Source organism: Suricata suricatta, chromosome 7 (assembly GCF_006229205.1).
Source record: "Suricata suricatta isolate VVHF042 chromosome 7, meerkat_22Aug2017_6uvM2_HiC, whole genome shotgun sequence".
In the NCBI taxonomy this organism is placed as follows: domain Eukaryota; kingdom Metazoa; phylum Chordata; class Mammalia; order Carnivora; family Herpestidae; genus Suricata; species Suricata suricatta.
Window position 1 is genome coordinate 35566525 of NC_043706.1, and position 24152 is coordinate 35590676.

General features: G+C 40.9%; 1 protein-coding gene across 1 annotated transcript in view; it reads right to left on the bottom strand.

Annotated features, from left to right (window-relative positions):
* LOC115295225 (BTB/POZ domain-containing protein 9-like) overlaps window positions 1–24152 on the bottom strand; it is a 118190-nt gene that overhangs the window by 59327 nt on the left and 34711 nt on the right. Inside the window, exon 3 of the mRNA XM_029943166.1 lies at window positions 19724–19831. Within this exon, the coding sequence (XP_029799026.1) occupies window positions 19724–19831 (108 nt within the window). The remainder of the gene's footprint in view (window positions 1–19723; window positions 19832–24152) is intronic.

Here is a 24152-nt window from a genome sequence, read left to right on the forward strand (position 1 = left end):
ATAAAGATCTGCACAGGCCTCCCGTCAGGAAAAAAGGAAGCCCTGCGAGTGGGCAGGCGGGCCTACAGGACCAGAGCGTCAGCTGACGTCAGGCCAAGGGCTGGCTACGTTTCCCCAACCCTAATCCTTCAGAAACAACCTTCAGGGCTGATGCAGAAATGCAGCTGTGAAGAGAGAAATAATTCTGAAATCTGAGCCTGGCAAGGAGGACTTGGTTTCAGCGTGAACTTCATTTGGCTCTCAGCAGCACTGGCTGAGGCAGAGCAGCTGAAGTCACCGATTTCAAGGTTTAAGACAGAGAGGTCAGTAACAAAGATGAGCCTGACATGCTCATCTTAGTGGCAAGTGACCCCAGACCTAAGGTGTACAACAGATGGAAAGGCCACTGAAGAACACTAGAAATCAGGTTAAAAAAAAATATATATATATATAATAAAACACAATTACAAAGATGTCTATAACCAACACCTCCTATTTTTATTGAAATGTCTGCTTTATCCAAATGTTTTCATATGTGAGTATTCCTTCGACCCTTAGATCTTCCCTTTTTTGTGCCATTGCTCTCTCTGGCAATCTGGTGAAGCCCTTTCTCATGATGTTTTCGAATGCATACAACCAAACATGCAGGGAAACCAATGATACTGAGCTACAGGGCTGTCTACAGACCCCATGGGCAAAACAACACTGAAAGACCCCTGGCAGGAGGTAAAAAAAGCCTCATCACTTGACATAGTTGTGCTACGTGGCATAAGACTTCAGAACCTGGACAGAATCGGAGGCTCTAGATCTTCTTCTAGAACCCTCATTTCTCAAGAAAACATAAGTTAGATGCTCTTATTAAGGGAAAGGAATACCTCATTTAAGAAACAATGATGACATCACTCATCATCAGGGAAATACAAATCAAAACCATAATGAGGTGCCACCTCACACCTGTCAGAATGGCTAACATTAACAACTCAGGTAACAGATGTTGGAGAAGATGTGGAGAAAGAGGATCTCTTTTGTGCTGCTTGTGGGAATGCAAACTGGTGCAGCCACTCTGGAAAAGAGTATGGAGGTTCCTTGAAAAATTAAAAATAGAACTATCCTACGACCCAGCAATTGCACTACTAGGTATTTATCCAAGGGATACAGGTGCTGTATGTTTATAGCAGCGCTATCAACAATAGCCAAAGTATGGAAAAAGCCCAAATGTCCATCGACAGATGAATGGATAAAGAAGATGTGGTGTATATATATATACAGCGGAGTATTACTTGGTGATCAAAAGGAATGAAATCTTGCCATATGCAACTATGTGGATGGAACTAGAGGGTATTATCCTAAGCAAAATTAGTCAGAGAAAGACAAATATCATATGACTTCATTCATATGAGGACTTTGAGATACAAAACAGATGAACATAAGGGAAGGGAAGCAAAAATAATATAAAAACAGGGAGGAGGACAAAACATAAGAGATTCTTAAATATAGAGAACAAGCTGAGGGGTTCTGGAGGGGTTGTGGGTGGGGGATGGGCTAAATGGGGGAGGGGCATTAAGGAATCTACTCCTGAAATCATTGTTGCACTATATGCTGACTAACTTGGGTGTAAATTTAAAAATAAATGAATTATTTAAAAAAACCGATGACGACAATGGTGTTTATATTGCTTTCCCCATGTCCCTTCCCCTATATCCTCCGTGATTTGATTTTCCTCCTCAGCTTCCCTTTCTAAACAGAATGGAGACCAGGAATTGGCAACACTGGTGCAAATTTTTGGTCTTCTCTTTGAAAATACAATTCTGGCTTTTCCATAGCAAGCCCCTCTTTACTTTTTACTGTAGTAAAATTAACAAATCATTTGACCTATACATTTCTAAAGAAGAACACTGGTCTGTAATGTCATTTCAAACAACTTAGAAAGTTACCTCCAACCTGCAAATCCAAATATCCAACATCCTAAAGGAGGCTGACTATAGCACCCAAGTCAAATCAGGTCAAACCACTACGGCTTTGAAGGAAAGGCCTTTGTTTTCATCACAACTGTCTGCCAACACACAACACTCTGTCTGTAGTGGGGGTCTCCATGTAAAGTTTCTAAGTAAGAGGATCACAAGAGATATAAATCCCAATTTAATTAAATCAATCTTAGTACACCCCAGTGACAACACACTAGGCTAGAAATCAAATCCCAGGAAACAACTGGAAAATGTGGGCACCAGGTAACAGTAGGACTCCAGAGGTTTTGGTAGAAAATGGGTTGTTCTATTGGTACTAGATTAAAAATCTGCTTCCACCTGGGTCAGTGCGTTTCACGGGCACAATTCAGCTCTGCATGCAGAGTAGCTGCGTCAATGGAAGGCCCCCAGGGAGGAAGAAAACAAAAGCAGTAGCTCCCCAAGCCCCAGAGCCACTGAAATGCTGTATCTGGGTTCAGATCTGTGAAACAAAGAGCTGCCAGAGTACACGTACCAAATGGATGAGAAGCACTTTCTCTGAGCGACACTGGGGCCCGCAGGAAGCTGGTCTCTGCCCCAGCATGCACTCCTCCCCACACCTTCCTGATCAGCTGTCTACTTGGTGAAATTGGGACTTGCTTGCTTTTTAGTTCTAATACATTGTCTTCAAAAACCGCACACTACTTCTTCTGTGATCTTGATGAATTTTCAAGCAGACACGAGGAGCAAACAATCATTGGGCTTCAGTTTGCTTTTTAGGTGACACTTGGAAAGAGCTGATAGGAAAGTCTTTTTTGATATGTATGTTGTTTTTGGACTAGACTACAGGTGAGTGGTCCATCTTCTCTTTTCTTCATGACCCCATGTGGAGCTCTGCACACAGAGGATGAATCTATCATTCTGATGGAAAAAATGCAACTGTTTGTGCCAGAGAGGCACAATCCTCTTTTAAATGTGAGGTCAGATCAGGCAACTTACATACCTTAGTTGCTGCCATTCACTGATATCCTGGTGTTAGTGGGTCAGAAGCACCAAAGTGCCAGGCAAGAAATCTGCAGAAAGGCCAGCTCTGTGACAGATAAATGGCAGTGCCCAGTGATCATGGAAGTACCAGGGCTACCATCAGCACGATTCATAAGACCTCCCTGATATCACAAAATCAACAACTGTTGGTCTTGCTTAGGCCATCTGATAGGGATAAGTGGTTACCAAGATGCCCACAGAAGTGAACAAATGAAGAGATAATGCAAGCAGTATCTCAGAGAGAAGACTGTCTGATGAAAAAGCAATCATAATTTATTACAGGAAAACACTGAATTTTATGGTCTTCTGAGCATCAAGGGAAAGTCAGGAGATGACTTTAAATAGAGGTGGGGGGGATTTTAACATAAAGCTTGAGTCCATTTCTTATCTGAAAGTATTTCCCAATGATTGAAAAAAAAAATCATAGCAAGAACCCCATTCAACCTTGACAGTGTGTGACTCGGGAGAGAAAAGTACACAGCATAATGGCCATCTTCCTCTCCCGGGGAAGAGTACTGAGTCATCCAGGGTGAATTCACTTTATACCTAAGATATAATCTCTTATAGGAAATTTAAAACAATAACTTGAGACTTGGCAGTTTTATCATCCAAGCTATTGGGCTAAGCTTCAAGCTACTAATCCCTTGAGGAAAAGCATAGCCAGGAGACAGCTAAAACGAGCTTAAGAATGTACATAGTCATTTTATTATAAATGGCTACTTCGGAACCATTTTTGCTTGACTTTGACTCTCTAAAGGCAAAGATTAGCCAATACACATTTTGGACACACTTGGAAAACAACCTGTCAATCTATCTGCGAAAAGAGAGATGTCTCTGAAAATTCATGCACCATGTTGGTGGCGAGGGGGGCTGGTGGAAGAAAACCCACCACATTTTGGCTATTGCTAGAAGCCTCACCGAAACCTCCTGTTATCAAGGATAAGTGGAAAGTTACTGCTTATTATATGGTATTACACGGTTTACAGCAACTGCAAGTGCTCATTACAAACTGCACATCACACTTACCTTATCATCAGAGAGGGCAGTCCGAGCACGGGCACAGGCGTGCAACAAAACACGCTCAGTTTGCTAAGCCTCCCTACGGCTGAGGTCACTGTTACCAATACAAAGGTAGCAAAGAAGTGGACTGGCTGAGTGTACAGGCTGCAATCTTGCCACCTCCGGGAAGATCTGTGCTCAAAGGCACACTTGAACTTCCCTCCAGCAGGCTGAAGGGAGGAGTGATCTTTGTTTACCCACCAAAGCCAAGCCCACTCCCTTCTATGTAGTATGCGCATCCAGATTTAGTATGCTGCTTGCTCCCGTAAACATTATCCCCACTAAATAAGTCACTGAGAGAAGGTCTGGTCTAACTAAGTGTGTCAGAGTCCACAATTGTCTCTATTTACATTTAGATCAAGGCCCTTAGGTTACTACTCGTCCTGGGCTGATCGGAAAAGCTTAATTACAATGAACCCATGAGAGAAGAAAAGTGCCCACCCAGCACAGTGCGCCTGACCTAGCGCAGTGGCTCGAAGGATGTCTGCTGCTAAGTTAATGCATGGATAAACAACAAGTCTGGTGTTACCATGGGCCCAAGCTCCCCAGACTGCAGGCTTCAGCCAGACAGTGATTCGGTATTAGTTGAAAGATAATCTTAGTTAAGGAAGTGGCACAAGGAGAAAATAGTATCTGAGAGTATCACTCCTCCATTTCCAAATGTGAATGGTTTAGAAGACTGTGCCCTATGTTCCTTCTCATTTCCTCAGGAATTTATAAAGTTAATTAATATTAATGTAAGAATATGATATTAATGCACTGTGAAGGTATAAACTTGAAAATCAAACAAGAAATCCACAAACGGATGCATCTGTAGATGACAGTCCACAGCACATCTTACGAAATACCTATTGTGGTTCTCTGTCCCCACAGGGCAATCGAACCACTTTTCTGTGTATTTGAGGCCTTCAATTAGTCCACCTGGAGGACCTCTAAACAGGCAGAAGCTATATATGAGGAGTTCGATGGTGCTGTAAGAACACCAACTTTAGAATCATATTCTTCTGTTAGTTTAAACCTGTGATCCAACATTGTGTTAGTGCAGGTTTGGACTTTTATTTTAATTAGGGGAAATGAAGCGAGATTTGGAAACATGAAGCAAGCCCACAAGCTTGCATGAGCCCCTCTTTCCCCCACCCCTGGCACACCCTAGAGAAAAGTCTATACATTTCAAAGCTCTGGCAGTCAGAATTTCTATTAAGCCTATACATCCACTGCCAAGTCCTACAGAGAATTCGGTAACTCCCTAGAGAATAAGGAAGGAAAAAAGAACAATATAAATAAGTTAACCTTCATCTAATAGCAGCAGTATCAACAGGAGCTGCCCTCTTTTGCCTGAGCACCACCCCCACCTAAGCAACTACAGTAGAAGCTCTGAGAACCAGAGATAAGGAAGCAAAGGATATTATCCAGGTTTTTTCACCAGAGGAAAGTCAAGAACTGTCTGGTACAAGTTTAATGTGCAAAATGCCTGGAAGGGGAAATACAAACATGAGGACTAGTCATCACCCCTTCCAGGTGAAGACTGTGAAGGCACTTTACCAGGAGTGCAGACATTGTTTTGCTTGGTTTAGGTTTACTATGCAGGCTCTGTACTGTTGTACAGATAAATTTGGATAAAGAGGTGAAAAGTATAGGAGCAGAAAGCACTCAGTAACTCCCTCCAAAGCAGCTGGTAAATGTGTGCAATTCCAGATGATCACCACTCTGCAACTACACTTTAAAACTTTGTAAGAAATGTTTATTACTGATACTCAGTATGTAATTTACAACACCATGGTGAAATTCTTACATTCCATTTCAAGGGCTTATGAAAAGAAAATGTCAACCGTGGGGGAAATATGCTTTATGGATCTTGGCTGAAAACAGAGGAAAAACACACATGCAAGTCTCTTTTTGTAGAAGGGAATAATCTAATAAATGGCAAATGAAGAGCATAATTTTTTTTTAAGTAGGCAATAGGAAGGAAAAGGGAAGAAAAACAGGGACTAACAGACTCCAAACCTAAATATAAGGCCCTATGTGATTTGATATAGAGACTATGCTTTTAAAACCAATTTTTAAAATATGAATTATGATACAGCTAACAGGCTGCATAAATTTATATTCTGTAGAAGAAGTAATAATGAGAGCAAGGTAGGAGATCACATGAAAATATATGTGGGTTTCACTGTAATCTATAGTCTTCATCAGACCTTCCGGAAGGTGAGTCCACTTCTGACTTGTACCTTTATATGATTTTCAGATCATAAGTTTAGGGCTTCCTTTGTTTGGGAAATCACCAGTTTTCCCAGCTACCATGTGGGCCAGTAGTAAGTGACTAGGTTCAAAATGCATCTTCTCAGAAAAAGTCCCTAACTCCATGCTATATTCTGATCATGTCTATATTCTCATAACCTTTATATGACTGTTTCTCACTATGGGCTTATTGGCTGTGCAACATTCTGGGAACAAGGGATTCAGAATCAGGAGATCTTGTTGGAATCTGGATCCTTCCATCAGATGAGAACTTGAGGAGGCATTTGTACTCTGTACCTGTCTCAAGACTCCCATCTGTAAAATGAGAGGCTTCGACTATGATTTCCAAGGGACTTTTAGTTAAACCATTTTATGACTACAGGATCCTGTTTTGTATTTTATACTGTGTGTGTGTGTGTGTGTGTGTGTGTGTGTGTGATGGTTCCTAATATTCAGAAGTTGTAGACAGCCTGTAAGTTCCTTCAGAGGAGAAGTGTCTTCTGTCTCCTAGCATTCTCTCTCACAATGTAGCCTTTACTTATCAGGGTCACTCAACAAATATTAGACTGAATCAAAGCTGCCTGGGCTATGCATTTGATTGTAGACGTAATAACTAGAGACTTCTCTGGAAGATCCAGCCTGTACTTCCAGGGGATAGATCCCAGTGCATCTTGAAAAATGGCTAGCTTTTTATGAAGCAAACTTCCTTCCAGCCTAGCCCCTTATTTTCTCTCCTCTGAGACAGACCCAAGAAAAAGTGAATGTTGTCCAGCTACATGGAAATGAAGTACAGTGGGCATTCAGCAAATGGAGCATTTGGCTGGGTTTAGGAGGAGAAAGATCAAGGAAAAACTCACAGGGCAGTTTTGGCTGGGTCTTGAAGGGAACTGGGCTGGATTAGACACTTGAAGACTGGCCATGGCCATAAAGATAATTAGCTGATCTAAAGCATGGACTTATTTGGCAACAGCAATTTGGACTTATTTGGCAAGAGGAAAAATAATACCTACAAGGAAGGAGTTAAAGAAATAACTGTAAGAGAGTTTGGTAAAAGTCAGATAAGTATGGCCGTTATATATTTGAAATCTGAACATGAAGTCGAACAGTAGGGCAGAATAGCTGAAAATGAGATGTTTGGGAAAGGTCGTTCATGTGGAAACAGAAGGCGGCCCAGGCAAAGATCTGAGGCTTTTCTCAGCTGGCTACTGGGGAAGCCTGTTCAGGGGAGTAAGGAGTCAGGGCCAGCCTGATCTGGCAACAGTGTTCCAGATGCCAAAACAGCAATAGACACCGATGAAGTACAGGTTGGGGAAATCACTGTTACAATCTAGGGAAGGGGTGTATGCTCTGAGTGAAGATGGAGGCAATGGGAACTGAATAAAGAAAAAAAAGATGTAAAAGAGAAGACATGGTCCCTGACTGGCTGTGGAGGGGCAAGGAAGAGGCCAGAGTCAAAGGGCAAGAGATGCCCAGGAGAAGGGGTTTACCACCAACACAAGCAGGGACATCAAAGGACAAGAGGTTTATGGGGAAAGATGACAATGAGCTCAGTTTCAGACTAGGTGAGTTTGAGAAGCTATTCTAGGATGGGTCAATGTTTAATGGAAAATATGAATGAAAGAGATAGCTGGAGCCAAAAGAATAAGTCAGATAGTCAAGGAAGAGTGCCCTGTTAGCTCTAAAAATTGGTTCTATGTGCATGCTGGATCCCTGAATTCACAGGAACGCTTTGTTTTTCCTTAAAAAAAAAAGTCTATTTATTTATTATGAGACAGAGAGAGTGAGTGTGTGCACAAAGAGAAGGGGCAGAGAGAGGGAGAGAGAGAATCCGAAGCAGCCTCCATGCTGCTAGCATGGAGCCCAATGTGGGGGTCAACATGGGGCTGGATCCCACAAACTGCAAGATCATGATCTGACCTGGAATCAAGAGTCGGACACTTAACTGACTGAGCCACCCAGGCGCCCCTTTCCTATTTCTCTCTTTTTTTTTTTTTCTCAAAACTTGAGAGACTATTGAATGCTATTTCTCTTTTTTAACCTAGGAAGAAACATGAGCCCTTCTGCACGCTGGGCTAGAGCTGAGTCAGCATTAATCGTGGTGAGGTTACCATGACAGCACTGCTCACTTGGGTCCAGAGACAAATGACGCAGGCCACTTTAAAAAGATATGATCAAGACTATACTGACTTTCCTTCCCGCTGCCTTTGTTCACCGCCTAACAAACAGGCTCTACTTCCCTTTTGCAGATGGGCATGCTGACTGCTCATTTTTATAAATGGACTTCTATGAGGACTGCTCTTCTGGTGTCACCGTGTGCTCAACTTGCTTGCCTTCATGAAGGTTATGTGGCTCTGACTGGAGGCCCCTACAGGGGCTGGGCTGTCTGCATTGCTTTAACGGCAATGCTTCTCTGGGGGAAGGTCATGGTAAGGCTTGGTCATGGTAAAGGGGTACCTCCCGAGCACCCCCTTGGACAGTGGTGGGACAGGACCCTCCACAGCCATCTAGAAACCAGAGGAGGGATCCAGAGCTCCAGGACTCCAGGGTGAGGTCTGTTCTGTTGGACAAAGTCCACCCTGTTGGGAGAGGTATAGGGACTGGCTTGGCAAATGGTCTGGAGTTCCCTTCTGGAGAATAAGGACAGGTTTGTTTGTTTGTTTTAACCTTTTCCTCTAAAGATCCAGAGCAGCAATTGAAACATATTAAGCTGACAAACTTGGGATTTTAAATCAAATCAATTTCTGAGGTGAAAGGAGCCCAGCTGGCAAACAGTCTGCAAAGCACTTGGCCGCCCCATAAAGAAAACCTTCTCTCTCTCTCTAAGAGTGGTTAGAAATACCGGTAATGGACTTCCAGCCAGTAGCCAGTCTCAAATGATAAACTGTTACTGGGGGATCCAAGTCATTAACTTGAGGGGCAAGGATGGATGCGGAGCCGAGAGCAAACTGAACCTCTGGCAAGGACTGAATCTGTGGAATAAGGCTGTAAATGAATCAACAATGGCAGATCAATAATGGATTATTAAAGAGAAGTCGGGAAGACATATTCCTAGTCCTACAAGAACTATGTTGTTGGGTCAACGAGCACCTTTTATGCTCTTCCACGAACTCTGCTTTGCTCCGTGTGACTGCCTCGAAACTGGGACGGACAGACTTCCTGATTGAGCCCTGTGAAGACAACAGCTCCAGATAGTTGCAGGACAATTAAAACCAACATGTATCATGATTAGAGACAGAGTGGTAGCATTCTCCAACATTCACTCAGACAACAAGTGCTAGGTCCTTGCTAGGCTATCATGGGTAAGAAGGAAATGGACCACATCCCTGCCCTGATGGAGCTTCCATTCTAGTGGAGAGGAAAAATGATGATCTAATACTACACTCAGGAATGGGTCATTGTAAGCTGCAACATCAACTGTGAAGGAAAATAGTTTGGTTCTATAAGAGGGAATAACAAAGCACTCTGATTGAGATGGGTGGATTTTCCTGACAAAGTGGCCCATCAGCCAAGGACAATGGGGGTTAGCCAGTCAAAGTGCAGGGTGTGGGTTCCAGACAGAGGCCATGACACGTGCAAAGGCTCTGTGGGAGGGCAGACAGAGCATGATGCATGGCAGGATATGACAGGAAGCCATGCTGATGGGAACACAGAGAGCATGGGAAGGCTGATGCAGGAAATGGCTGCAGAGGCAGGAGGGGGCCAGATTGTGTAGGTACTCTAGGCCATGTGAAGAATTTGGGTCTTTATCCAGAAAGCAGTGGGAAGTCATTGCAGGTATAGTATCAGAACTGTGCTTGAAATGTGCCACTCTGGCTATAGTAAGTAAACTTGAGGGATGGGACACGGAGAACATGGTGGGGGCAATTAGCAGAGTGGAGGACAGGACAGAGATGATGGTAGTTGGGCTAGTGTGATCTTGATTGATTTTTGTCATTTGGAACATAATATTTATGTGAAATTCATTACCATAATGAAAGAAAAATCTTTCTGACCGTGCACATTTTAAGTGTGCTCACACAGATCATTGAGAAAGTTTTACTGAGGTATGTCTTGTTTTTTTTTTTTTAATAACAGGCATGGAAAAAATTATTATCTTTACAGAGAAACGTCCTGGGTTAAGCAAGGGGAGGGGAAAGAGCTCTTAGCTTCTCCTTTCTGATCATTTGCTATCTGAGGGGATTTCATTTCCTTTCCACTCCTTCCCCAGTCAAATGTTGTGGGTGGGGAGAGGCCTCCCACTGGTGGTCCACAGAACCTGTTGAGAGCTCTAAATTCAGAACTCAGTCCACATACTTTCCATAAGAAATCTACTATCCACATGGCTTCCAATGTATGGGTAAAGTTTTGCATAAAAAGTTTCCATAGAACAAAAGATAAATGTTTTCTCTAGATGAGCAGGTATGAGTAACTGATTCCTCAATTATGCTTTCTACTCCAGAATATTCATCTACTTCTGGTACTTTATAACTGCATAAACAACAGTCTGATTAACAAGCGTCTCCAAGTGTAACAGACAGATGCCATCTACAAGGCAGGCTCTGATATCTTCTCATTAACACAGGGGTCTGCCTAGTATCAGACTTGTGCTCCGTGTGTGTGTGTGTGTGTGTGTTATCTGAATTCTGTTACTTTCTTCATTTTTCATTTTTTTGCCATTCCTCTTACAGGTACATATTTCTTTACCATTCAAGTTCTAAAACTCAGGGAAAAATTAACACCAATGCTTTTGCCCTTTAAAAAAAACAAAGGAAAGAACATGGCTGGCTTTTTTCATTACTGTCAAATGCTGTGTAGAAAAACGGAATTAAGTCTGAAAAGAGAAAAATAAAATCTCCATCGAGCACTTTAGCAGTGACAATTACACAAGCAGAGCCCGTTAATTGGCTCACTCTTCGTGAAGGAGCAAGCAAGTGCACTCCTCCAACCTCACGGGGACAGGCAGCTGGGCAGGTAAGGGGGACCATCTCTTAGCACAGAAGAGACCTGCAGGAAATAATATTTCAGTCCAGGACCTCTACCACAGCCTGTCCTGTCCTGGAAACTAAAACTTGACACCTGGTATGAACTTCTTCTGTCAGTGGTCTCAATGGTGGTGGCATTTCCTTCTTTAAAACCCACTTTCGTTCTATTGCATCACATTAGTGGTGCAAGCCCTCTACACACAACCCTCAGGTCACATGGTTACCTGCGACCTCCTGGAACCAGCCCAAGATTTTTGTTTTGTTAAGTGTCAGGCTAAGAAACAAAGCTGGCGGGAAGAAGGCTTTCTCAACTTTAGCACTGACAACAGCAAAGAAGATGTGCAAAATCGCAGGCAAGGTAAATAGTCTAGGTTCAAATGTCTCATTTTTCAATCTTGCTACACTCTGGAAGAGTTTTCTGAGGCTGTAACTCTGCACCTTTAATTTATCCCATTGTCCTCAACCACTGCAGCACTCCGATAAAGAAATGTGACTCCTCTTTCTAAGATTCCTGGCGAATAAATAGCATCAGCTACGGAAACAGATCCTGGGACAGAAAAGGTTGCCCTTCCCCAGAACTAAATGACAGTATATTCAGCAAGGGGGACACACTGCTTCTCGCATATTAATATCATGCTGAAGCCCAGGGAGAAGGTGAGATGACCCCGCAGAGGTCTTTCCAGGTGACAGAGACTGTCAAAGTGCTTATTACGGAAGGCACGGGGGAGAAACTTCCTAGAGTCAAGATGCTATAGAAATTACCTGATCCACGCAGCTGCTCCAAGGCCTTAAGCAGGCCAGGCCTCTATGAGAGGGGACACCCAGGTGGAAATGGACTTTTGAAGTCCTGGGGAAAGGTGAAAGGAGGAAGCACTCTCACAGAATGGGGCTTTAAGAGGCCCACGGGGAGAGGCAGCTCAGGTGTCCTTTTCAGGAAAGCACAACTCATGCTTGGGGTAAGTGGCTTCAAGGTTCTGAAAAGCTACTAGGATATTGCTATGGACAGCACTTACTTAATTTCTTTAATTTATTGCTGGCAGTGAATAAACCATGCACTCTGCTAGCATATGCTATTCAAATAACGGCAAGGACAAACATCTACAAAACATTTATGGCTGCAGCAAGAAAAAAATTTTTTTCAAATACAGTCTTCTTTCTGATTGTAAAAGAAATATATGTAAATTGGTCAAAAATACAGAAAACTAGAAATAGTTTACATAATCCCAGTACACAGAGGCAGCCACTAACGCGAACACTTTGGTGTGTTTCTGTCTGGCTTTCTCTTCCATATTTTGTTTTTCCTACTTGTGATATAATACTCTTATAGTTCTGTGCTCTGCTTTAAAAATATCTTATTATACAAGTATTTTCTTAAGTTATTAAAAACTCTTTCACAACATTTTTAATGAACACTTAGGTTGGATATGAAAATTTAGTTAAAAGGGAATCTGAATAGTATATCTGGAAGGCAGAGAGCTTGTCAGCAAATTGAGCAAAAACAAGAAATCCTAGGTAGTTCTAAATTAAGGCCATAGAATTCTTAAGTGGAAAAAAAATTCGGTATTATCAATAATTCTTCATATCTGGTAACTTATTTATATTTGCCAAAATGTTTGCCAACGGCATAGTCTTAGACAGATGATGGCTGAGATCATTAGCACTTCTACAGACAAAACTGTCAGTCAATGGGACCATGACCAAGTGAAGAAATGGTTAAAAAATGAACGTGAATGAGGTCAGTATGTTAAGGAGTACATGCTAACAGGAAATTCGACAGCTATGTAACATGGGAGAAGAGCATCCAGGAACAAGGAAGGAAAGGAAAAGGGAGGAAGGTCACTAGGGAGAGTATCAACAGCCCATATAGCAGAGCTTTAGGGAACTCAGGTTCAAGACGGATGACACTGTAGGCACACTGACCTTTCTCCCTTCCTGAAAACCAGTGAGGTGACATCAAAGAAATACTAAGGGAAAACATTCATAAAGGTGCTGCAAACTGGAGGGAAGGATATAAGCAAATCAAAATGTTGTGAATTTCTAGAAAATGGCAGTTGGATGAAATATTATTTATAAACCAGTAGGGAGCTGGTAGATTTCCACAATGAAGCAAACTAAGCAGGATGATTGAAAATAGTCTACATCCTGCCATATCATTGTGAAATTTAATACCTCTAATAATGAGAGGATCCTAAGGCTTCAATAGGGAAAAATACATTACTACAAATAATAAGAATCAGATTCTATCAGATTTCTCATCAGCAACATCAGATGCTAGATGGCAATAAAACCAAGCTTTTAAAATGCTGAAAGATCATGGAAAGAGCCTAAATGTCCATCACCTGATGACTGGATCAAGAAGATGTGGTGTGTATATATATATACACATACACACACACACACACACACACACATATATATACATACATACATACACAATGGAGTATTACATGGCAATGAGGAAGAATGAAATATGGCCATTTGTAGCAAAGTGGATGGACCTTGAGGGTGTCATGCTAAGGGAAATAAGTCAGGCAGAGGAAGACAGATACCATATGTTTGCACTCATAGGTCTAACAGGAGAGCAGGAGAAACCTAATGGAGGACCAGGGGGAGGGGGAGGAGAAAGAGAGTTGGGGAGAGAGAGGGACACAAAACCTGAGAGACTACTGAATATTGAAAACGAACCAAGGGTTGAAGGGGGAGGGGCCAGGGGAAGGGAGGTGGTGGTAACGGAGGAGGGCACTTGTGGGGAAGAGCACTGGGTGTTATATGGAAACCAATTTGACAAAAGACTATTAAAAAAATAAAATGCTGAAAGAACAGAGTTCTATACCCAAACTATGATTCAGGCATGTGAGAATTCTGAAAATTTACCTTCTATATACCCTTTGTTTCTGAAAACAATTCTAAATACATTTATTCGGTGCAATGCCTATGAGGGATCTTGACTGAGACCCAACCAAGTCCTGCTTGGCTTTGGATTCACACAGGGGTGGGAACAGAAGACCATGCCATAGAGCATCAGCCGTCATTTCTCCATAGTGCGAGTCCTGGTAGCAGTCTATACAACTGTTAAGGAGCTGTTCTTGCTGGCATGCAAGAGCACAGCTCAGGTGAGAGTGGGCAGGCGTGCAGCCACTCTGGCTTAGAAACGTCACATTCCAAATCCAAACTACTATCTCTTGTTATAGATCCATAAACAAAGATCCTAGAATGTTCACAAGGGAAATGCCCAGTCACAGAAGTTAATGCACTCAGTAAACCCAAAGCTACAGCGTCCAACCAGATATTTACAGTCCTCCCAGGCCAGGAAAATTATCAAGGGTAGTTTTTATTATAAGCAAGGTCGTCTAATAGCTGACATTCTACTTCTATCAGGTTTTCAGGGAACAGACCTAAAAAGGTAACTGGGCCCAAGGTCAGTACCTCACTGCAAAGGAAACAGGCATTTGTCAACTCTTTACCTACATTCTACAAGAAGGAAAAGCAATCCAAGAAAAAGTGAAACCAACCTAGAAAGAAAAAGAATTTTAGTTATATAGTAGGCCTAGGAAGCAGTTTGTTCAAAAATCAACCAATGAACAAATACTATGCCACAGAAGCTTCTGTAAACAGGGAAAAAAAGGCAATTAGAAACTCCAAGAAAACAAAAACCTGACTAATATGAAGCTACTGATTACTTGTGGAATAATTCTGAGCACATGTAAGAAAATCAGATCTATTTGATCTGATCACAGTACAATACAATTCTTCCAAGAGGGACACAAGCTTAGTGACATAGATAATATTTCCCTCACTACAGACCCAATGAATTATAGATCGGTAGTGAATAATGTTTACATAATCATAACATTATAATGAGGTTTTAGTGGTTTTCCCTTTTCAGGACCAATTTATAGTTAACATAAGGAGGATTTAACTATAAGTTACACAACAGAAAATAAGTATCATAAATCTTTAAAGCGTCCACATGGTGGGACAGTTAACAGAAGATGGGACAGGGAAATGTAGGGTGGTAATTTCGTCATACATAGTAGAGAGAGTAAAGAAATACTATCTACAATTGATGGATCAAAATACAGTGGTTTAAGTACACTGTTTAATTTTAAAAGGTAAGTAGTAGCAGGACTAAAGAGAAAAACAACAAAAAATGAGAGGTAGTTACTAAAGCTGATAAATTAATAAACATATAAAAATATTACTTATAGTTGCGATGTTACAAAAACTAAAAAAAAACTGTCAAAAGTTCTTCTGAGGAATGGAACACAAGATGGGAAGACAAAATTTTACTTTTCACTTTTACTTTCCTATATTGTTTAAATTAATTTACCACACATGTAAAAACTGATGCTGGTGCCTTACTGTATCAAAACAGATATAGGGCTCAACAATTTAGAAGAGAGTAGAGAAAAGGAATCAAAGATTGAAGGTGAAGTCTTGTGGAATACAGCTAAAAGGTACAGAATTAGATTATGTGAAAAAAGAGGGGTAAAAAGTAATTTTATAAAATCATTTGCAAAAACATGGATAAACCTTGAGGGTATTATACTAAGTGAAAAGAGTCACAAAGAGAAAGACAATACTGTATGATCTTACTTAAAAAAACAAATTTACAGAAAGAAAGAACAGATTGGTGGTTGCCAGAAGGGGTGGCGGGGGCGGGGGGGAGGATCAAAAAGCACAAACTTCCAGTTATAAGATAAGTAAGTTCTGGGGATGTAAAGTATAGCACGGTGACTCCCGCAAACAAAACTACTGCATATTTTGAAAGGTGGTAAGAGATCTTAAAAGTTCTCATCACAAGAAAAGAAAGCCTGTAACTGTGTGAGGAGGTAGACGTGGCAAGTAAACTAACTGTGGTGATCACTTGGTTATATATCTCATTACACGGTACACTGTACACTGTACACTCACCCAATGTTATATATCAATTATATCTGCACAAGCTGGAAAACACCCAAAATCAGTCTGTACAAAAACATGGTTACCTGTGATGGTAAATGAGCCTCTATCCTGAAAGGAAAGGAAGCCATGCCGCAGCTATTTCAGAAAGGACTCAGGGCAGCAATAAAGGAAAACATCCTGTTCCAGGAGCAGAGGGTCTTACAGGAAGAAATTCAGAGAATCTCATTCTCCACGTCTGTCCTTTGATTTCCTGACCTGGTAGAAGGCTATCAAAAGGCAGGGCTGTGATCTCTAAAGATCCTATAGATTTCATTTATAACATGGCTCACATACTTTATTTCAATAAAAAGCAGGCTACAATTTTTGAAGCTAACAGAATCCTCTCGAGGACTGCTCTGGAGTATATTAGGTAAAAAGGAAAGGTTTTCCTCTTTTATCATCTGCATATCTTCTATTATATGTTTTAGCACCTAACTAAAAGAATGAAAGGCACAGTAGATTCGGGTTATACCTATAAACATAAAATCATAAGCTTTGATTCCATTGATTCTTAGGGGGTTAATAGGCACTTGCCTTCTTGTTCTTAAAATATATTATTTATTTATTAATCTGTAAAGTACGTATTGCTGTAGCATATAAGTGCTAACATGGAAGGTTAAAAACATATGTATTATTTAAATGCACCAACTAATGGACATAAAATATAAGAAAAGGGGAAGAAGATGTTGATGACTTCATACAAATCTAATGGGAAGGAGTTACTGAGTGAATGCCTTTCTGAATCAAGAAAAAACCCATCTGAATAAATATAAAACCATTGTAATATGTACCTGTGTCCGCAGTTAGTCAACCAGTTCTTGTCAAAAAGCCATACTGTATAACACCTTCAGGAGGGGGACATAACGAGAAGAGGAATCTAGTTCATAACACGTAAAATGACAGACAAGACAGGTGATGGTAACCAGTGAGATGTGTGAAAGATGGGGAAGCAGAGGGTCTGGACTGTGAGCTATACACTCAATGAGCCCTGAAAAGATAAATGGGCAGTTGTTCATGAGCCTTGAAGGCCATCCTAGTGTATGAAAAGGGTTCTAGGAGCTTGGAAGTAAGTCAATCACCTCATTCCTCTGTTTCCATCATCTAGCTTGGTTTAGCCCTCTTTAGTAATGCTCCGTGGTACAATGGAAAGAGCCCTTCATACAAAAAATGAGGACAACATCCTACAAGGTGTTTTACATTCAGAACAAAATGAGACAAAATACGGGAAAGTAATGGAGTACTAGTTACTAAATAGCCGCTAGTTTTCTCATCCAATGGCAGAGATGGCCATAAGACATGTGCTCCACTGACAAGTGGCTGTCTAGCAGAAGCATATTGCCCAGCCCTACCCGCATGCAGTGGTAACTGACTCTTTCCCCCCATGGAATACAAGTGGAATGGAGGTCACCACACCCAGGCCAAGGCCATTCAGGAGAGCCAGGTATACCTTCTTTCCGTTTTTTCCCCATTTGTCAGCTAGATGCAGACGATGGTGATGAGGCCCTAGATGAGGGCAGAGCCACAAGAAAGAAGACGCCTGGGTTATTCAGTCACCGGTGGAAAAGTGCCACCTGACAACCAGAAACACCCCTACTGACTGCTACATGACCGAGAAATAAGCGTGTTAAGGCACTGGAATGTTGAAGCCACTTTGTGTTACAGCGGCAAGTATTACCTTAACCAATGCAAATATTCAACATGCTCTATGATAAGCACTATAGTAACAATGGTAAGGGTGTCAGACACTGTGCCAAACAAGCCATTATTAATGCTATTATGAAATCCTGACCAAGTACACGAAAAGATGTTCAACATCATTAGCCATGAGGAAAATGCAAATTCAAACCACCACTTCACTCTCACTAGGATACTATGAACAAGAAGAGAGTAACAAGTACTGACAAGAATGTGAAGAAACTGGAAGCTTCTTGCACTGCTGGCAGGAATGCAAAATGGTACAGCTGTTGTGGAAAAGTTTGGCAGTTCCTCAAAAATGTAAACACAGACTCACCATAAGTCCCAGCAAGTCTACTGCTAGGAATAGATCCGAAAGGACTGAAAACGTATGTTTATACAAAATCTTTGACAGCAATGTTCCCAGCAGAAATACTCATTTTAGCCAAAAAGCGCAAATAATTCAAATGTTCATCCACGGATGAATGGATAAACAAAATGTGATATATGTATTTATCCATATGATAGAATATTACTCAGTCAGTAAAAAGGAATGGAGTGCAGACACATGCTGCGACATAAAATGTGTTTGAAAAAGTATGTACTAAGTGAAAAAAGCTAGAATAAAAGACCAAATACTATTCAGTTCCATTTACATGAAGTATTCAGAATGTCCAAATCCATAGAGACAGAAGGGAGCTCACTAGGGGCGAGGGGCTGTGGGAACTGGAAGGAAATGAAAACACTGGTAATGGGTAGGAGGTATCCCTACACTGGATGGTAGGGATGACTGTACAACCCTGTGGACACACTAAAAATCACTGAATTGTGCATTTAAAAGGGTGAATTTTATGGTACATGAATCATATTTCAATAATGAAGAAAAAACTCAGCTATCTGCTTTATCTTGCCTCCCAGAGAATATGGCTCTACATAAAAAGGCATTGAGCTCTTTCTAGGTAATGATTGGGAAAACAGGATTCCAGGATGCTGGAAATATGCTAATTTTGACCTGAGTGAGTTATATGGGTATATACACATGCAAATAATCCTTCTAGTAATGATCTCAGGCCAGTCAGAACCCACATAATCCTTCCTCCAAGTTTCCCCCACAATAACATAAATGCAAACAGAGGCCCAATGCCATAGTATTAAATGACTAGAGACCTACATACCAGGCTTTCCTTGGTTGAGGTAACACTGTAGCTAACTCTAAGAGGACATAAATATTTAATGCTAATCCTGAGAATCACATGAGGCTAGAAAATGGAAGTCCCAGAATAACTACTGAAGTGTGTATCACATCAGCAAAATTCTCCAAGGAAGAAAAAAGTTCTAAAGAGGTAGTGCGCAGGGACACAAGAGAGGATGGCATACGGAAATCCTTCTTTTCCCTGCTCAGGTACATGCCATTAAATTTTTTTTAATTAATTTTATTTTTAAATTTTAATCATTTAAAATTATTATTATTATTATTATTATTTACAGAGCGAGAGTGTGAGAGATGGGTAGAGGGCAAAGGGAGGGAGAGAGAGAATCCAATGCAGGCTCCATGGGGCTTGACCCCACCACCCTGGGATCATGACCCAAACTGAAATCAACAGTCAGACGCTCATCCAACTGAGCCACCCAAACGCCCCTACATGTCACTTTCAAGAGTCAAGTTCAAACCACAAAATAAGGAAAACTTGTTTGAGCATATAAATAAATTCTCATCCAAGTACTTAACAGTCAAAATTGAAAAGAAGGATCATCAGGATGTTTTCAACCTCCAAATAAGAATGTAATTTGGTGATTCCATGAATCTTCATTAGAAACTTCTGAATCCATCAGACAGACTCTTTTAAATTGGAATAAATTCTGTGAAAGGATGTAACTTACTTGCAAGAGACTTTAGTTCTGTCGGCCACCATGGTCCACTGTTGCTGGTTGGTGGAAACCTCAATGTAGTAGCTATAGCTTCGATCATCACAGTCCCAAAGTAATAACCTGAACAAAGAAAAAGACGTAAGAATGCTGTGAATGTTCTAACTGGCTGTTCCCTGAGGTTGTGGGCACGAGCGAATCCATGTCTGCTGTACCCCTCCTACCTGCCTCCTTTACCTGGGTCTCAATTTACAACCTGAAACTTATGACTCTGCAAAAGTAGTTCATATTATTTCTCCTTAATCTTGTGATTATAATCAATAAAAATCCTTTGCACAAGCTCAGTTTAGTGTCACCTACAATGCTATTATTGGGGATCAGAAATACCACCGAGTTCGCCTTCCCCCTTAACCTTTGTTCCTTATTTTCAAGTGTAATTCTGCTCGCTATCAATGACTGAACACACACTATCTCATATTTTGGAATTCATCTGTTAAGTAAAGCAGAAACAGAGTTTACCTTAATTCACCTGAGTATTTAGTCTGAGTCCCCTTAATTCATCTGAGTATTTATTAAATCTCTCAAAGTACTCTGAATGAATCAGACAGGATTCCACTCTATTGTTTTTAAGTGTCTAATAATTCTGTTCTTAGATTTTACCAGCTTGCTTGGTAAGAAAAGTGAATCAATTCCCTCATTAGTCATTTCCTTGAATATTCTTCTAGTTTCTTAGCACTTTTATGCAGTTAGCCTATTAATTTACATTTATGTTGAGTAACTTTTAAAAGTGTAATTTCTGTTTCTATGTTTGTCTAGCTCTTGTAAAGATTAGAGAAAGACTGCCAATCTTTCTCTTTTTAAAAAATTCTACTCTGAACATATGGGTTCTGTTCATAGTATATGTTCCATACATGTTCTGGGCTGAAATAACTTTTAACTCTGCCAGAGTAGATTAAAAACAAGAAAAACATCTTCAAATTAATTAATTATTAACTTTACTTAACAGCCTTGGTAACAGGCTTTTTAGGAGACAATGTTAAGGCTATTTCCTCAAGGGGATTTTAGATTTCTTATGCAGATAGAGTTTTATAATAATCCCTATCCTTCTGGATAATCATGAGTTAGTGTTTCTACCAGTGAATCCAAGTGATCAGGCCTTTTGGGATGGAATCTAATCAGATTCCAAAATATTTCATGGAAAAAGACTGGGATATGGGAGACGGGATATGAAGAAGATAAAAAGGAAGACCAGTTATAAGTAAGTATCATAAATGCTCTGATAAAAATTCTTGGGAGTGATAGGATATTAAAAGAATTTTTAAGGTTGTACATATTTTGTCCCATAGTAGCTTTCCCTATAAGGTCCTTCATCTTGTTTTGAGACAAATTTTTATTTTAAAAGGAAGATCACCTGTAATTCCAGTAATTTTGTAGACACAGAGACACAGTGCAAATTTTTTGTAATTTGCTTCTTTCACTTAATGATGTATTATGAATATCTTTCTTTTGTATCTATCAAATATTCTTCCTCATCATACATCCTGGTTTCACAGAATTTCACTGTATGGATGTCCCATAAGTTATTTGGTCAGTTTCTTATCAGTGGGCGTTTAGGTAGGTGACAGGATTATACCGCTAGGAAAACTCTGTGATGAACATTCTTAAGCCAAACCTCTGACTCTTGCGTGTCAAAGCTCCTGTAAGTGAAACTCCTGGAGCAGAGCACGGAGGCCTTGATGTGTATTACCAATCAGCTGCGCACTTCTCCCCTTTCCCCTAAACAGAAGTCTGTGCCAATTTATACTCCTGCTACTAGCAGTGTGTAACAAATGCCTGTTTCTGTGCATCACTGCTGATATCGTGTATTGTCTTCAAAAATACTGCCAGTTCGATAGATGAAATCTCTGTCATTACTTTAATTTGCAGCTTTTTACTTGTCATTGAACTTGAACATTTTACGCATTTTCTACTTGTATTTATCCTTTTGCTAATGACATACAAGATGCCCTCTATATTTGAAGGATATTAATCTGCTGCCTATCACAGTTTGCATGCTGAAGATATTAATTTTTATTAGCTCAGTCTATCGATCTTTACTTCAATAATTTCTCCTGGCCTGAATTCTTTTTTCTGAACAGCAGCCAAATGTACACACTGGTTGAGACATTTCCTTTCTAGTCCTCTATTACGAGTCCCTGGGGGCTGGAAACGGGGGGTCATGGTGGCTCCTGAGTTGAGAAGGGACACTCACTGATGGATCTCAGGTTATCAAGCCACCTACACTTTGGAGTTTTTAAGAGAGATTCCAATTCATGTGCCAGGATGTACATTTGCTTGGACTTTAGACTTAGCCAAGGAATGAAATTTCCTTTGTTGAGTCAACTGAAAAAAGCAAGCAGAGTCTAAGGACACTACAGGAAAAACGGGCTCAATCTCTTTTTTTCCACAGAGGAATTTTGTTCTAATAAGGCACAACTGAAAAACCCACCAACTCCCTCACTTCTTTCCTTGTCAGCAAAGTCTGTTCCCACGAATGTGCACAGAGATACTTCTGATTTGTAATGTGCCGAGGAATGTTTGTCCGGTGAGCTTGCCCAGGAAAGACACACCCCCTCTGACCTTAACTGAGAGGAGTTCCTTAAACGTAGCCCCCTACATCTATATGCCTCCACCCAGACATGAGAAGCCATTTTCAAAAGGGGCTGAATAAAGGAAGCGGCTAGCCAAGATCTACTGATGCAGATGAGGTCCGTACTTAGCTGTTGCCACGAACCCCTCTACCTAATGAGCACTGCACGAGATGCCTGGTGATATTAAACATTGTCTCCCCTATCTTCCCTCAGACTCGTTGTGGAATTTCCCTTAAAAGCAGTGAAGTGCTGGCTTTTTGTAATTGATTAGCAGATGTGATTTTGCTTACATCTTCCATAAATGCTCTGGCTGGCTGCATACCATTGATTACCCGGGTTTGGTTTACAGCAACTAATTGCTCTCCTTGCTGGTGTTTTGATACAAAATTCAATAGTGAATATGTTTTCAAATCTCTTGTCTTTGCGGCTTGAGTTAGAAGTGACTTGAGGCAAACCCAGTGGACTGAGTTTTCCCTTCTTTAAAATAATTGCTCTCTCATCAGTCTGTGAAGAAAGTTTCCAAATTGTAGCATTCTAATTGGAAAGTCTGCATTATGCATGCGATGACAAACTATGTGGTGCTGAATGGCACTTTTTCCATCCCTTTCTTAAGGGATTAATTCTGTGCCAGATTGTGAACAGCGCTGAGGCTTAAACAGCGGAGGTCAACAGCTTCTCCGCTGAACTGATATCTTTTAGGTCAGCAGCAAGTGTCTGTTCCGCCTGTTTCCAACCATCCACTGTCCATGGGAGACCCTACCAGAAGGCCTGGGGCCACCTCTCCTGCTGCCGCATGTTTCCTCACTTGGGCAAAAGCAGGCTACTTGAGAGAAGAGAACTGCCAAGATACTAGAAATATAATAATTTATTATGAAATCCATTTCTAATCTCTCGGTCAAAATCAAAGATAGTCTGACCTCAAAGGTTTGGAGGCCATTCTTTGTTAAAGATATTGAGGGCTCTCAGCACAGATCCACTGCATTGGTGAAGTCTGTGAGCCCAAGTTTAAGCTGTAATAAAACCGCCCTTTGCTTTTGCATGCGTGGAAAAAAAAAAAGATATTGAGAAATTAAGTTCTTTAGAAATAATCTTCTCCCGTTCAACAAATATTTACTGAGTATTGACTAAGTGACATTAGGCAAGTCACTTAACTTACTTGTTCTTCAGTATAAGTGCAATTAAAGATCTAGATTCGATGGGTTCTAAGGGCTCTTTCAGTTCCAACATTTTATGATATGCTACAGCAGCAGTAGAGGTGGTGGTGTTTTTTCGTTGTTGTAGTTTGTTGTTTTTGTTTTGTTTGTTTTTTAGTTTTTTTCTTTGCATGTCTGTCCACTACACAGTAACTTCCCTCTTTGAGAATTGTTTCTGGCCTAACACTGAGGTGGACACAGGGGACCCCTGAGCTCGGCCTGCGGATCTGAGTGCATGCTGGGAAGACACATGGCCCATGCCGTACCAACTGAATTCTGCTTCTCAAAAATTGAGAATTATGTGAGATTCTAGCTTAATTGGCCCTGTTCACTTAAAATAAGATGATGAAAATGCAGGCCTTCTGGGATGACCTTCTTTCATTAGGGGCACACACACACACAAAGTTACCTGCAATATAGAAACAGAGAAGACAGATGGTGTGGCCCAGGGAGAGTTATCTGCGCTCCTAGCATGATTCTAGTATCTGACTGTAGTCCTTAGGAGGGCCACCAGAGTTTCTGCACTGGTGTTCTAGGAGAAATCTCCCCATCACTTTAACAAACCTGCTACTTATGGCTGTGGTTTCTTTAGCTTGGAACCAAAGAGCCTAAGATAAGCTC